The sequence below is a fragment of the Arachis ipaensis genome, chromosome B7 (assembly GCF_059453495.1).
Source record: "Arachis ipaensis isolate K30076 ecotype BB chromosome B7, ASM5945349v1, whole genome shotgun sequence".
In the NCBI taxonomy this organism is placed as follows: domain Eukaryota; kingdom Viridiplantae; phylum Streptophyta; class Magnoliopsida; order Fabales; family Fabaceae; genus Arachis; species Arachis ipaensis.
This window is the reverse complement of record NC_142442.1, coordinates 119,050,157-119,064,421: the sequence shown is the minus strand read 5'-3', so window position 1 is coordinate 119,064,421 and position 14,265 is coordinate 119,050,157. Positions and strand designations below refer to the sequence as shown.

The 14,265-nt window shown below is 37.1% G+C and overlaps 2 protein-coding genes across 3 annotated transcripts; one reads left to right on the top strand and one right to left on the bottom strand.

Moving 5' to 3' along the window:
- The first annotated feature begins 5,013 nt into the window (after positions 1-5,013).
- Positions 5,014-7,171, top strand: LOC107609971 (L10-interacting MYB domain-containing protein). Its single transcript, XM_016312033.3, has 3 exons — positions 5,014-5,232; positions 5,995-6,330; positions 6,414-7,171. The coding sequence occupies exons 2-3, from the start codon at positions 6,001-6,003 to the stop codon at positions 6,996-6,998; spliced, it is 915 nt and encodes a 304-aa protein (XP_016167519.1). The 5' UTR covers positions 5,014-5,232; positions 5,995-6,000; the 3' UTR covers positions 6,999-7,171.
- Positions 7,172-7,575: 404 nt separating this feature from the next.
- On the bottom strand, positions 7,576-9,680 carry LOC107609938 (putative diphthine methyl ester synthase). 2 transcript variants are annotated; one of them, XM_016312002.3, is made up of 5 exons: positions 9,352-9,680; positions 8,516-9,138; positions 8,378-8,417; positions 8,209-8,300; positions 7,576-7,985 (listed from the first exon to the last, which is right to left on the bottom strand). In XM_016312002.3, the coding sequence occupies exons 2-5, from the start codon at positions 9,018-9,020 to the stop codon at positions 7,798-7,800; spliced, it is 825 nt and encodes a 274-aa protein (XP_016167488.1). In that variant the 5' UTR covers positions 9,021-9,138; positions 9,352-9,680; the 3' UTR covers positions 7,576-7,797. The 2 variants fall into 2 exon arrangements, with proteins under 2 accessions (XP_016167488.1, XP_016167490.1); XM_016312004.3 differs by having other exon boundaries at positions 8,516-9,107; positions 9,352-9,655.
- Positions 9,681-14,265: the final 4,585 nt, after the last annotated feature.

The following is a 14,265-nucleotide window of genomic DNA, read 5'->3' as shown; positions in this document are numbered from 1 at the left end:
ATGAACATGAAAAAGCAGTGTAAAAAGCAGCATGAAACAGTAAAGAATATCATATGAACATTATTAACATCACAGCAACATTAGAATTGCGAAATTGATAAAACAAGAAGCACGAACAGCGCAATTATCAGGCCTAAATCCACTAACCACATCCTAGCTACCTAACCACCTAGAATCCACTACAAACATGCATCTCTAACTAGCCTAGTTTGAACAGAAACTAAAAAATATGCAACTAACTACGAATGGGGGAAAAATGGTGTTCGGCGGAACCTGGTATGCAGATGAACTAAGGTAAGGCTCAGAGAGATGGCGGTGGTGAGATGGCGGTGTTGGGGGGGCACGGTGGCGCTGTGGTGGAGCAGGGTGGTTGGCGCGGCGGTTGGTGGCTATTTGGTGGCAGGGGGTTTCGGGTGGGGGTAATGGTGGAGAGGGGGTTCAGGAGGGAGGAAGGAAGGGGGTGAGGGTGATGGTGGTGGGAGTCGTGGCGGTGATGGCGCGGTGGCGGTGATGGCGCGGTGGCGGTGGCTGGCCGCGGTGGTGGAAGGGAGAGAAGGGAGGGGAGAAGAAGAAGGAGAGGGGGGTGGGCGTCGCGATGGGTTCGGGTTGGTGGGGGTGGTGCGGCGGTCGGAGGTGGTTGGTTTGGTGGTGTTGGAAGGGGGCAGAGAGGGAGCAGGGGGGTTGGGGATGGAAGAATGGGGACGCGATGGGGGTAGGGTTCGCGTCACTGGGGGTTAGTGAATTTGAATCCACGCGAACGCGTGGGGCACGCGGTCGCGTGGCTAGGGTGGAATGGGGTTGACGCAATCGCATGGAATGGGTAAAAGGATGAATGACGCCGTCGCATGAGGCACGCGACCGCGTCGCTGGAAATTGTACGAAATGCACAAGTCCAGCGTCGTTTCAGCGCAACTCTCTGTCTCCATTTAGGGTGTTGTGCAATCCACGCGACGCGGACGCGTCGCTCACGCTTTCGCGTGAGATGGGTATTTTGCAAATGACGCGTTCGTGTGATGGACGCGAACGCGTGAGCCATTTTGTGCTAAACGCACAACAGCCGCACGATTCCAGCCCAAATTTCTGGGCGTCGGATTTTTACGCCGATTTTCAGATCACGCGTTCGCGTGATTGACGCGGACGCGTGGGAGGTGGTTTTCGCAACTGACGCGAACGCATTAGCAATGCGGTCGCGTCGCGCCCTCTTCTTTTTTTTTTTATATATGCAGGTATGCAATTATGTAGTATGCAATGCTAATGCAAATTCTATGAATAACATCCAGGTTCAATAAAAATAATATAACATAAAATCAAACAGTACGAAATAAAAATTGAAAAAGAAATGACCATACCATTGTGTGTTGTCTCCCACCTAGCACTTTTAGTTAAAGTCCTTAAGTTGGACATTGGATGAGCTTCCTGTTATGGTGGCTTATGCTTAAATTCATCCAGAAATCTCCACCAATGTTTGAAATGCCAACAGCCTCCGGGGTCCCAAACTAGGCATGTGAAGCCTTTGAGTATCTTCAAACAGGTTCTCAGGCTCCCGGGGTGACGAATGTCAAAATAGATTCCAGGATCCTAAACTTTGCATTTAAATCCGCCTTTGTCTTGATCTATATTCTTCGATCCGGGCGGTTTAGAAATTGTATTCTCACCAAGATGACCAAACGTCTTCCAAGATCCATTCAATTGAACTTGATACCAATCCTTGCACTTCGAATTGAAGCGTGGAACCTTATTGAATCTTGTATACCAGCTCTGAGTACGAACCATTTTCCTCTTACTCTTAAAGCCGCAGAGAGCTCTAAGCTGGCCATCTGTTTCAAGCAAACCATATTCAAGTGGAAAAGTAAAGATAAAGGTTAAGGATTGTACCCACTTGAAGCTTGTATTAGGTGGTAATGGCCTTGGGATAGGTGTTTCCAGTGGTTCTGTAAGTTCTACTCCCTTGTAATCTTCTGTGAATTCCTCCACTTCCTTGCAAACTTCTTCAAATGCAATCACATCTTGATCAAAGTCTTCGATATCTTCCGCATCACTCAAGTCATAAGTTGGAGGTTGAGAAAAATCTACCTCGACATCATCTTCGTATTCGCTTGGATAAGGTTCTTCAATCTCAGAGAATTCATGTGCGGATGCGAGTTCATTACTAGGAGAACTTGACTTGAGACTATCATCATCAAGGAAACTTGCGTCTTGGGTTATTCCGTCTAGTTCTTCATGAAATACCTGCTTTGGGAGTTGTGCACTATCCTCCTTAGCATCAATTGTAACGTCCTTGACGGAATTTTTCACAACTCTGGATTCCCATGGAGGTTCAGCATCTCCTAAATCTTCAATTAGTACTTCTTCTTCTTGGATAGTTTGAGCTTCCTCTAATTGTTCCAGAACAAAGTTATGCTCATTACTGCCCACTGGGGTTTCTAGTGTCTCCTTCATGCTACGTTTGTCATTCGATTCTCCACATAAGACTATTGGAGTTCATTGAGTGTCTAAACGTCTGGAAGATAATTGTTTTATTGGTATGCATTGTAAAGTGGTCCTCGTCTGTGATACTGTGGAGGGTGTTGTTGCCTAAAGGGTTGATCAAGTTCTCGTGGCTCCATCCATCTTTAATTGCTCTGACCTTGATGCATGTTCCTGCTATAACTTCCGTTCCCTTCAACAATATTAGAACCAAACTCAAAGCGATAGGGGTGAGAATTCATAGTAGCTAATGGAAATAAAAGGAGAAAACAAAAAAAAAACAAGTAAAAGAAAAATATTTACAATAACCAATAATAACGCACACGTTTGCAATTCCCCGGCAACATCGCCATTTTTGAAGAGAAAACTTTTGCGTGGTCTAGAATTCAGAATAAATTTCCGTTGCAAGTATAGCTTCTAAACCAACAAAAGTCCTTTCTTACAAATGTTTTGGTTGTCACAAGTAACAAACCCCTTTAAAATTGATAACCGAAGTATTTAAACCTCGGGTCGTCTTCTCAAGGAACTGCAGGGAGGTATGGTCTTATTATTGGTTATGAGTTTTGTAAATTGGGGTTTTGAAAGTAAGGAACAGGTAATTTAAATGACAAATAAAATAAATAAATAACTGTAAAATAAACTCTTGGCAAGGTATGAAAATTCGGAAGTCCTATCCTAGTTATCCTTATCAATGGTGATGAGAATTATATTTTGCTCTCCACTAAATCAACCTCTAACTATGAAGGTAAGTCGAGCGGATAAATCAATTTAACACCTAAAGTCCTAGTTAATTCCTAAGGAAAGACTAGAGTTATAGGGAATTAAATCAATCAGCAAAGATAACAATTATCAATCACGATGAGTTTGACAACTCAAGAGTTACCAATTAATCAACCAAAGCCAAAAGGGAAAATTCTAAATTATTCATATAATTGAAGGAAAGCAATCGTAATTCTGAAATACCTCAAATTATATTAAATAGAAATTCAAATCTAAACATGAATGGTTCATAAGCCAAATTGGCAACAAAAGTAATTAAAGGAAAGCATTAAAGTATCTGAAAGTAAAAGAGAAATATAAAGTAAAAGGAATATTGAACCTGATAAGAAGTTGGAATACTAAATTGAAATAATGAGAAATCATAGTCCTAAAAACCTAAGAGAGAGGAGAGAACCTCTCTCTCTAAAAACTACATCTAAAACTATGAAAAGTGAATAATTGAAGACATGATGATGAATGGATGCATTCCCCCACTTCATAACCTCTGATCTGTGCCTTCTGGACTTGGATCTGGGCCAAAAAGGGTTTCAGAAATCGCTGGGAGCGTTTTCTGTAATTTCAGGCGCGTGGCATCTGTCACGCGTTCGCTTCGGTCATGCGTCCGCGTCATATGTGTTCTGCTCAAGGCGTGCGTCCGCGTCAGTCACGCGTTCGCGTCGCTGCCAGTTTCTTCAAAAACTCCATTTTGTGCTTTCCTTCCATTTTTGTATGTTTCTTTTCCATCCTTTAAGTCATTCCTGCCTTAGGAGATCTGAAACTACTTAACACACAAATTACGGCATCGAATGGTAATAAAGGGTAATTAAAATAATTATTTTTAAAGCATAGGAAACATATTTTTCACATATATCACATATTAAGGAAGGGAAAGTAAAATCATGCAATTTACTTGAATAAGTGGGTGAAGGGTTGAATAAATCACTTAAATTGAGCACAATATATATCATAAAATATGGGTTTATCAGAACCCTCCTAATCTGATACAAGACATACTTGGGAAGGAGGCTCGTCTAGCGAGTAGGATTGGATCAAATCCATTTGCAGGTTGGGCACAGGCTCCAACCAAAGTTGAGCATCAAACAATTCAAGGAAAGTAACTTACATCAGGACTTCGGGAAAGAAGCTCACAAACTTACTTGGGATGCACAGTCAACACTGGTTTCAACCACCCAACCTTAACCATTCAAGAAATCTCCACGAGATATCAAATTAAGGAAAATAGAACAAAGAAGGAGCAACAGATCCACATGGAGAATCAAAGACAAGATGCAAGCCAACTCGCATTAGAAATTGGAGAAGCAGGGATATCCGTCCTCGAAATTGCTCTCTCTGCTTTGGATTTAAGGGGCAGGTCCACAACACAAGGCGACAAGTTTAGGAGAACCATTCCAAGCTACGACAAAGGGGAAGCAAAGACGAATCATCACTGAACGTCCATAGTCGCAATTGAGGTTCCAAAGCATTCCCATGAGCTGTGAAAATGGCTTCAAATACCATATAAGAGAGGTCACTATGGCTCGTCAACCGCTTCATCTTCTTCATTTAGAGCATGGCTTTAACGTTGTTGTGAAATCGGAACGGGTCTTTTCAATTCGATTTTTTAGTAGCCTTAGCCCCAGACAAAAAAAAAAAAAGAGTAGTGAGAATGAATCTTTAAATTTTTTTCGATTAAAAAAAATAAAATATAATTTCTAACTCTTTAATTTTTTTTTTTACATTTTTTTTATTCCACTAATATAATATATGATAAAAATTTACACTTTACTCAAAATTAAGTCCCGTGAGATAAATGATAAAATTTTTGGTAAGTGTAAGAATGGAAGGAGAGAGGAGCACAGAACAGAACGTCAGAACTCAGAACCCTTGAGCGTGTGATTTTGCGTGTTTGCTCTTCGAAATAAAATTTCGATACATGGTTGCTTACTGCCATTCAGCAATTCCACTCCTTATGCAACCCTCTCACTCCCACACCGCCAAATTCCAAAGGTAAACCCAATCTCACTTCGCTGCTCTTCCTCTTCGATTATTCTGGTTTTGGAATCCACAGGTTTCACTTTCATTCATCATTCATTTTCGTCTCAAACCTCCAACTATATTTGATATTCCTGCCTTGCAATACTTCTCTTCCTACTCTCACGCGTAAATTGATTGATGATTGAGATCCTAACTACAAACATTACTTGATAATTTAGGATTATTCGGCTCTTCTTCCATTATTTTTGAACAACATTTTAGTTGGTTATAGGCTTGCATTTGTCACGTACTCACGTTAACATGAATATGTTTTTGCACTGTTTCTGATCTAATAGGCAAGAATAGCAATTTCAGGTTAAAAGGTTTCCTTATTCACCGGTTCATCTATCGTTATTCGATTTGCTTTTGCTGTAAATCATTACAATTTTCTATAAATCAAAGTATACATGGCATTCATTTCAAAAAGATGTAAGCAATTATCAAAGTGCAAGTCGATTTTTTTAGGTTCTGTTGCACATGGTCTGTTCTACTTTTTAATTCATTTTTTTTGCTTGTGTTTGTAGGAGTAAACAGAATGATCATAGATTCATAGTAACATTTAATGCCAACTCCATTTTTATTGAACTTTTGTTACATTTCTCATTAAAATGCTCTTCCAAGATGATTATGCCTAACAATGAAATTGTTCATTGAAACTTGGGCAAGCTTTCAAGAAAGGGTGTTTTCCATAAGAATTTTATTAAATTAAGTGTTGATTTATGAACATTTCAATAGGTGTAGATGGACGTTGAAGTCGGTAATCAACCCAAGCAAGAGCGTTCAAGGACGAGATGGACTGCATCCCTTGACAAGATATTTGCAGATTTGGTTGTCAAGCAGATTCAACTAGGGAATAGACCAAACAATGTTTTTGACAAGAAAACATGGAATCACATTCGTGATGAATTTAATAAGCAAACAGATCTCAACTTCAATAATAATCAGTTGAGGAAGCATCTAGATGTTCTTCGGACACGCTTCTACAATTTGAGATCTGCATATGATCAAAATAATGACTACGTGATAGATGATTCCTGTTGCATTGGCTTTGAACTATGGGATGACATTGGGGTAAAATAGTCTATTATTAAAAATAGCATTGGTGTTGTCTATCGCTATTTTCATTATGAAATTTTTATAGGTTTTGTCTACAGGAACAACCTAGGCCTGAAACAGTTAAAGTGAAAGATTGTCCAATATACGAGCAACTCTGCACAATATTCACAGATTCAGCTGCAGATGGGAAATATGCCCAATCTAGTCACTACCAAGAGTTCAACAAGTCTGTCGGGATCGATGCTGCCGGCTCAATTTCATGTCCGGAAGCTGGGGTTTCACATTATCGGAACCCATCATCAATGAAGTCCTTACAAGGTAACACCTCAACTGCAGAGAAAGTAACAAAGAATTCGTTAGATAGGAAGAAGAAACGTCCATCTCAGACGCTAATTCCTAGTCTGGATCAAGATAGCTGCGATGCTATAGCAGAAGCCTTGCTAGAGATGGTTGCTGCTTCAAGGTTAAGGACAATTGTTCCAACTGAAAATGATGATAAATTCTCCATAACTAACTGTATTAGGGCTCTGGATGAGATACAAGGCATTGATCAACTTCTCTACTTTTCTGCATTGGACCTTTTTGAAGACCCTACTTTAAGGGAGACCTTCATTTCTTTAAAATGTGATAAGATACGTCTGACATGGTTACAAGGGAAGTGTGGTAAGAGTGCCTTCCGTTAGATTTAGCCCAGCTTTAGCTGTATTTAAGCATATTAACATTGTCCATATCTTGTGGATATGATTCCATTATTATTCTTTCCAATGTGATTATAGCTAGCTATTTATACCTGACCTATTGTGTTACATACTTACATTTGCTTATAAATTAATGCTTGAGCGTTGAAGTGTGATCAGTAATCAGTTAATTTTGGCTTGAATGTATGAGTTTCAACATTTCGATAAACAAACGAAATCTGCAATCATTTTTGTTTCAAATGAATTTTGATTCTAATGCATTCTAATGATAGAAAAATTGAAATAACTATTTGATTTCTTCGATAGGAAATTGATCAATGACAAAGTTTCAATATGTCAATATTGATATGAGATTTATGCTATATAAAAAGGTGAATTCTAATATGACTATATTACAGTAGCTATGCAAGTGTTGTTGACATTAAAGTCACACTTATTAAAAAAACATTGTTTAACAATAAAAAAAAATTACTTTACCTTTAACAACACTTTTTTAAATATCATAACTACCGTAACAACCGTAGAATAACCTTAAGTCAATTCAGCTTTTAAACCCTGGACAGCTGGACTTGAAAACAATTCATCTAAACCATCTCTGATTCTTTAGCCATGCGTTCATTCTAAAGCATAAAGTGAGAAAAAAAAAAATTCAAGTGTCTAATTCTTTAGCCTGTAATGAATTCAAATTCCACATAAACTTCGACTGTAGAAACTAGAAACTCCACACTAACAAAAATTCAAAATTTGCAAAATTCAAATGTTCCTGCAACCTTGTAAGTTGTAACTAGGTCCTACATCTGTAAAACTCGAGCATTTCTTCCTCTAATGGATGGGTATTGCCTGTTATGACAAGGCAGTGTAAAGGGGCTCCAAAATCAACCATCTGCAGCTGCTTCATTGTTCCAGCTATAATCATCTGATCGTCACTTCCTAGCCGAGCAAACCCAACACACTGGGTATCTTCAGTGTAGGCTGAATGCCAAAGGGAAGGAAAAGTTGTATTTAGCTTGTTAATAATATTTCTTATGAGGGTATCAAAGGGAATTCTACAACTATGATAGTAAAGAAGATTTGTTCTTAACCAGCACGTAACAACATATCAAAATCAATCAAAAACATTTTAGCATGCCAAAGAATTAATTATAGTCCAATGAAGAAGCATAGCATTTATGATTGAGGAGAATTTCGAACTGACCAGGTTGTTGGCGCTCTTGCACAACCTCCAAGAGCTGCTCAATGGCTGTGTTTATGGTCATATATCTGGGGGGTTCATAGGTTTTTCTTCCTCTGAAAAAAAAAATGCATCAATAATGAATAAAACCAAGAGGAAGAAGTTGAGTAAACCAAACCAAACCAAACCCAACCTTGCCAGAGATTCGAGGGTGGGCTCCTTTACACGAATATCTGCAGTGAACCCATCGAATTTGAAAATCGAAGTAGAATTTGTCAACACAGAGAAATAGCAGAGAAAGTAAGAGAGTAGGTGAGTGAGTGAGTGAGACCTAACAAGCAAAGTGTGTGGAGTCCCATGGTTCGATTACTGTGAATCTTTTCATAGAAGCTATCGGGCCTCCAAGAGCCAGTGAAGAACGGAATGGAAACAGTTTCGCCATAGCGATAGAGTTGGAGACCGCAGATGCCAATAGCATTCATGACAGAGGCATTGTGCACACTCTGGACATGAATCCCCATCTTCTTAGCTCTAACAACAAGGTCAGTGTGGGTCGTGGCCCCAAAAGGGTCCCCAACAACGAGGAAGGCAACATGGGAGTGGCGAGCTTCTTCAAGAATGTGATGGGCTTTCTCTTCCACCATCTCTCTGTCTGCTAGAGTTATAGTTTTCCCATACAGCTTTTCCAGGTTGGAGAGGCCATGAGAGTCGAGCCCAAATGAGAGGAGGGAAGTGTAGGATTCCATGTAAACCTTTTCGCAGCTCTTCACTGCTTCCAACCCCCTCAACGTTATGTCTCTCTCATCTCCCAATCCTAATCCAATTATGAACAGCATTTCTTCTTCTTTCTGTCTCTGCTTTTTCCCAACTGTCCACCCTCACTTCCTAGTTTAGTCTCAACTTGTCTTTAAGCCATAAAACCCCTAAACGCCATTATCCAAACCTCCATTAAAACTGAACAAATCAAGTATATAAAATTACTCAAGAACAAATGCATATACTAAGAGTACGCTCGTTATGGAATAATATCTTAATAAATTATATTGATTTTTTTTCTAATCCTCTTTGATATTTTCCTAATTTTGTTCCCTAATTATGATATTCTAATATCTTAAACCAGACAGGGACTGAAAATGATTTCGCTTAGTGAAAAAATTGAAAGCTCACCTGCACTCACTGCAGAAACAGACGCAAAGTCAGGGGCGGACTGGGGACTTGGGATTGCAGCACCATTGCAGAGGCAGGCTACCGGGCGAGGAGGGTTGGCCGCAGAGGAGAGGAGGCCGCACGCAGAGCTTCGGACGACACAGACAGACGCAGGGGAGCCACAACGGACGACAGGCACGCAGTCGGGGCACACGGCACGGCGGAGTGAGGTAGAGAGGTGAGACTTGAGAGTGAGTGAAGCTGTTCTCAGTTGGGACTTGGGAGAGAGTGACTTCAGGTGGGGATGAGGGTGTCGTTAGGAGACGAGAGTTTTTTATTTTTATTTTTTTAATTCATAAACCAAACCACATCTATTGTAGGATTTTTTTAAAAATAAATAAAAAAAAAAACTATCATTTCTATCTACAAGAGAATTAAACTTTAACAAATTTACTCATGAAAAAAAGAAAATAATAGTTATATTCATTAAAAATGAGTTCCATACCATAAAATTTTTGAGTTCTGTGTACTCTTTATTTTTGATATTTTATGTACTCCTTATTTTAAATTTTTTTGATATTTTTGTATTATTAGTACTCATATTTTTAGTAAAAATATTATATATACATTAATAATTAAATACTAAATTAATCGTTATGCAATTATGTATAAATATTGTTTAACTTATTTTAAAGTTTAAATTATATTTTTAACTTAATTTTTTATTTTAAATACTTATATAAATGATACTATTTCTACTCATTATCACTATTTTTTATAAAATAGAAAATCTATAAATTTAAAATTGATATAAAATAAAAATATTATATATAAAATATTATATATAAAATACAAAGATGTATATAATGGACACTCAATATAATTTGATGAAATAATAAATAAAAAAAAAGTGTACTCATGAATATTGTATGTGAAACAGTGATAAAATAAAAAAAACGTCAGTAATATATAAATCAAAGTATGGAACACGGAAACAACTAGTAAATCAAAACAATGGGCGTCGATTTACAAAACCATCAAATCAAATTGGTTTCGAATTACCTTGGGCGTTTTTTCATTCGATTTGTTGCCATTTTAACTATGCACTTAAATCGAATCCACTTGATTCGATTTTTGTTCACCAACATTTTTCACCTAATTCGAATCTATTAGAATCGATTTACTTCGTGTTTTAATAAATCGAATTTAATCAATTCAGATTTATATAGAAATGTGCTTTGGGACTTTTACGTTGCATTTTTTGATTTGAGACATTCAGTTAATATTGATATGCATTTGGTTTAATGAGGTGAATTGCCCATAAAATTATCCACATACTAAAAAATTACCTAAAAATTTCAAATTATCATTTTTCTAATCCTAATCTCAACACCCTTCTTTCAAACCTCAACATTTAATATCTTTTTTTTTTCATGAATTTCATTACTTTTAAGTTTTATCCTTAACACTATTACCACCACCGCTGCCACTAACTATCCGTCTCACCTTCCTCTTTCTTTACTGTCACAACAACACCACCACTACCATCACCAAAGTTGTGTTTATGCTCTATGCGAGTGAGAACACTCTTAGTCTATGACACATGAATTCTTACATAATTTCACTCGGCGTCCCACTTTATTATGAGTCTCTCTCTACTGATGCACCTAAGCTTCTCTCTCTATCCTCTCTTTTTATAATTTCTGGTTTGTGTTCTATCTCTACTACTTTGTAATCTCTCTTTAGCGTGACTGTAATATCTGTACTCATAGTCATCATTGTTACTTTCAAGATTAACGGTGGAGTAGTGGTGATTGAAGGTTTTTAAGAGGTGGTGGATTTAGAAAAAGAAGATGATTGCACAAGATGAAAAAGAAAAAGGTCAAGTGAAACAGGTGCTGCTTTGCCATTGCATCGCTGTCGTTGTTGTGACAGTGGAGAAGGAGGAAGGTGAGACTCACGGTTGGTGGCGATAGTAATGGTGGTGTTGGTGAAAGAGGTGACGGTTGGTGGCGGTAGCGATGGTGGTGTTAGTGAAGGAGTTGGTGAAATCCATAAAAAGAATAAAGGAAGGAGTGAGATTTGGAAGACAAGTATTGAGATTAAGGTTAGGAAAAAAGTAACTTGGAATTTTTAGGTGATTTTTTAGTATTTGGTTAATTTTGTCATACGAAACCTATATTTTATGAGTACAACTATAATTTTTTTTTTGTGGCTAGAAATGGTAGCTTACTCAAAAATAAATAAAACACATTTATCACAACTGAACTGGTCTTACGAATGAATCACTAGTTCAACCAATGGTTCATTGGTTCACTTGATTATCAAAAATTAAAATGCATGTCTTCACAAACATCTTAATAACAAGCAAATATCAATTCTTAGACATAACTAATAATACAAAAATAGATAATAAATTAGTTACTAGTATAAAATACCTTCTCAATTTAAATGAACAAAAAAAAAAAACAAATCAATAAATTGATAATTAACAAACTAACCAAAAACCAAATTTAAATTTATTCTTATAGCAACAAATTCATCTTATTGATAATTTTTAATAACAAATTTTACTAATGATAATTTTCAGCAATAAAAAAATTTAGCTAAGTGATTATTTCAAGATTTGGTGATGATAATTAGTAACAAATTCAACTCAGTGATGATTTTCAATAAAAAAATAATTAAGGCTATGTTTGTTTGAAGGGAAAATGAAACGAAAGAAAAAGGAGGAAAGAAAATGGGAAGAAAAATGATTATTTTCCATTGTTTGGTTGAAGAGAGAAATGAGAGAGAAAGAAAAATTTTTTTCCTCTTCAACATTGAAAAAAAATAGAGAGAAAATTAATTCTCTCTCTACTTCCAATATTACTCTTTTACTTTTTTCAATATCTTTTATAATATAAGGATAAAATTGTCTTTTTATAACATTTCTTTCCTTCTTATTTTTTTTCCATCCAAACACATCTAAAAAAAATAAAAATTCACTTAATTTCTTTTCATTCATTTCTTTCCTTTCTATTTCTTTTCTCTCTATTTCTTTCCTTCCAACCAAACATACACTAAGTGATTATTCAGCAAGACAGCAAAAAATTCAAGGTTCAATTAGTAACAAACTCAACTCAGTGATAATTTTCAGCAACAAAAAAAATCAATTAAGTGATCATTCAGCAAGATAGCAACAAATTCAAGGTTCAATTAATAAAAAATTCAATTCAATGATGATTTTCAGCAACAAATAAATTTAGGCTAAATGATTATTTTAGCAAGACAGCAACAATTATAACATTTGGAAGCATCAAGCATGGCTTATGATCCAAAGTCCAAACTCTCGAAATGGAGCACCATCTAGATCCATCCAAAACACCTTTAAGATATGTAACACCCTACCACACAGAGTACACCTAGGGCATAAATCAAAGGTGGTGAGGTGCCACGACCTCTAAAACAAAATACGTAAATAGATATATACGAAGAATAGTTTAACTACGAGCCTTGAAAGAAAAATTAAATGAAACACCAACAGAAAAGTGCATCACTCTCAATCGGGTCAACATAGAAAAGTAGATAAGATCAAAGTTCTAAAATACAGACATCAAGCTCCAGACTCGACCCACGAAACTAAGCTCCAAAACATCAGAAAGTGTCGTTGTTGATAGATTTTCATGATGGACTAGTTAATCAGATTCAGGAAGAGAAGTCTGTAGAATTGAAAAGGATACCATCAATTGAAGAGATAAAGGATGTAGCATAGGATTTTGAGTCGTCTAAGACTCCTGGTTGTGATGGGTACAATATAAACTTTATTAAGAAGTATTGGGGAGATATTGGATCAGAATTTACTACAGTTGTCATGGATTTCTTTCAATTTGCTAAACTACCAAGAGATTCTAATGTACATAGGTGGCTCTGGCTCCAAAGTTTGTTGGAGCTAAGGAGATTAAGGATCTTCGGCCGATTATCATGGTAGGATATGTGAATAAGGTCATATCGAAGGTGTTAGTTCGGAGAATGAGGAGGGTAATGCCAGAATTAGTTGGGAAGACTCAGAGTGCTTTTGTGAAGGAAAGGAAGATCCATGACGGGGCTTTGATTGCATGTGAAACTGTGTAGTGGCTGAAGACGAAAAAGAAGAGCTCGGCGATAATTAAGTTGGACTTCCAAAAAGCCTATGATAGATTAAAGTGGAGCTTTGTGGATATTATACTTCAGAAGATGGGATTTAGCCAAAAATAGAGAGGGTGGATCAAGGAATGTGTATGCACGACATCTATGTCGATTCTAATAAATGGTTTGCCATCTAGGCTTTTAAGATGGAATGAGACTTAAGACAAGGCGATCTTCTTTCTCCATTCCCATTTGTTCTTATTTGTTGATGTCCTCTATAGGATGGTAGGAGAGGCAGTTAGACATGGTAAGATTGCTCTTCTGATGGTTGGGAGGGACAATATTGAGTTGACTCACCTGTAATTCGCAGATGATACCATACTCTTCTGCTCTAAGGAAGAGGTGTCTATCAGGAACAACAAGCGACTCCTGTAGGGCTTTGAGATGATGTCTAGTTTGAGGATTAATTTTAATAAATCTAGTTTGATTTCGGTTAATTGTGAGCAGGAGTGGTCACAAAAGATATATAGATTGCTGGGGTGTAAAGAAGCTTCGTTGCTAGTTAAATATCTTGGTATTTTTTTGGTAGTGAACCCGAAGTTGGGCAAGATATGGAAACCGATAATAGATAAAGTGGAAGAGAAGCTCAATTTGTGGAAAGCAAAAACGCTTAATAAAGCTAGTAAATTGGTCCTCATAAGATCTGTGCTTAATAGTCTGCCAGTTTATTACCTCAGTTTATATAAGATGCCCAAAGTAGTAGCAGAGAAGTTAATTTCTTTGGCAAAAAAGTTCCTATGGAATAAGGAGGATGGCAAGCATGGGATA

What these genes read in the sequence shown, in the direction of transcription:
- LOC107609971 (XM_016312033.3), top strand. Translation starts at nt 6,001, where the DNA reads ATGGACGTTGAAGTCGGTAATCAACCCAAGCAAGAGCGTTCAAGGACG. An exon ending in AACTATGGGATGACATTGGG is followed by an intron (nt 6,331 to 6,413) that starts GTAAAATAGTCT and finishes TTTTGTCTACAG; the next exon opens with GAACAACCTAGGCCTGAAAC.
- LOC107609938 (XM_016312002.3), bottom strand. Translation starts at nt 9,020, where the DNA reads ATGCTGTTCATAATTGGATTAGGATTGGGAGATGAGAGAGACATAACG. An exon ending in CCACACACTTTGCTTGTTAG is followed by an intron (nt 8,418 to 8,515) that starts GTCTCACTCACT and finishes GGTTCACTGCAG; the next exon opens with ATATTCGTGTAAAGGAGCCC. An exon ending in ACCCTCGAATCTCTGGCAAG is followed by an intron (nt 8,301 to 8,377) that starts GTTGGGTTTGGT and finishes TTTTTTTTTCAG; the next exon opens with AGGAAGAAAAACCTATGAAC.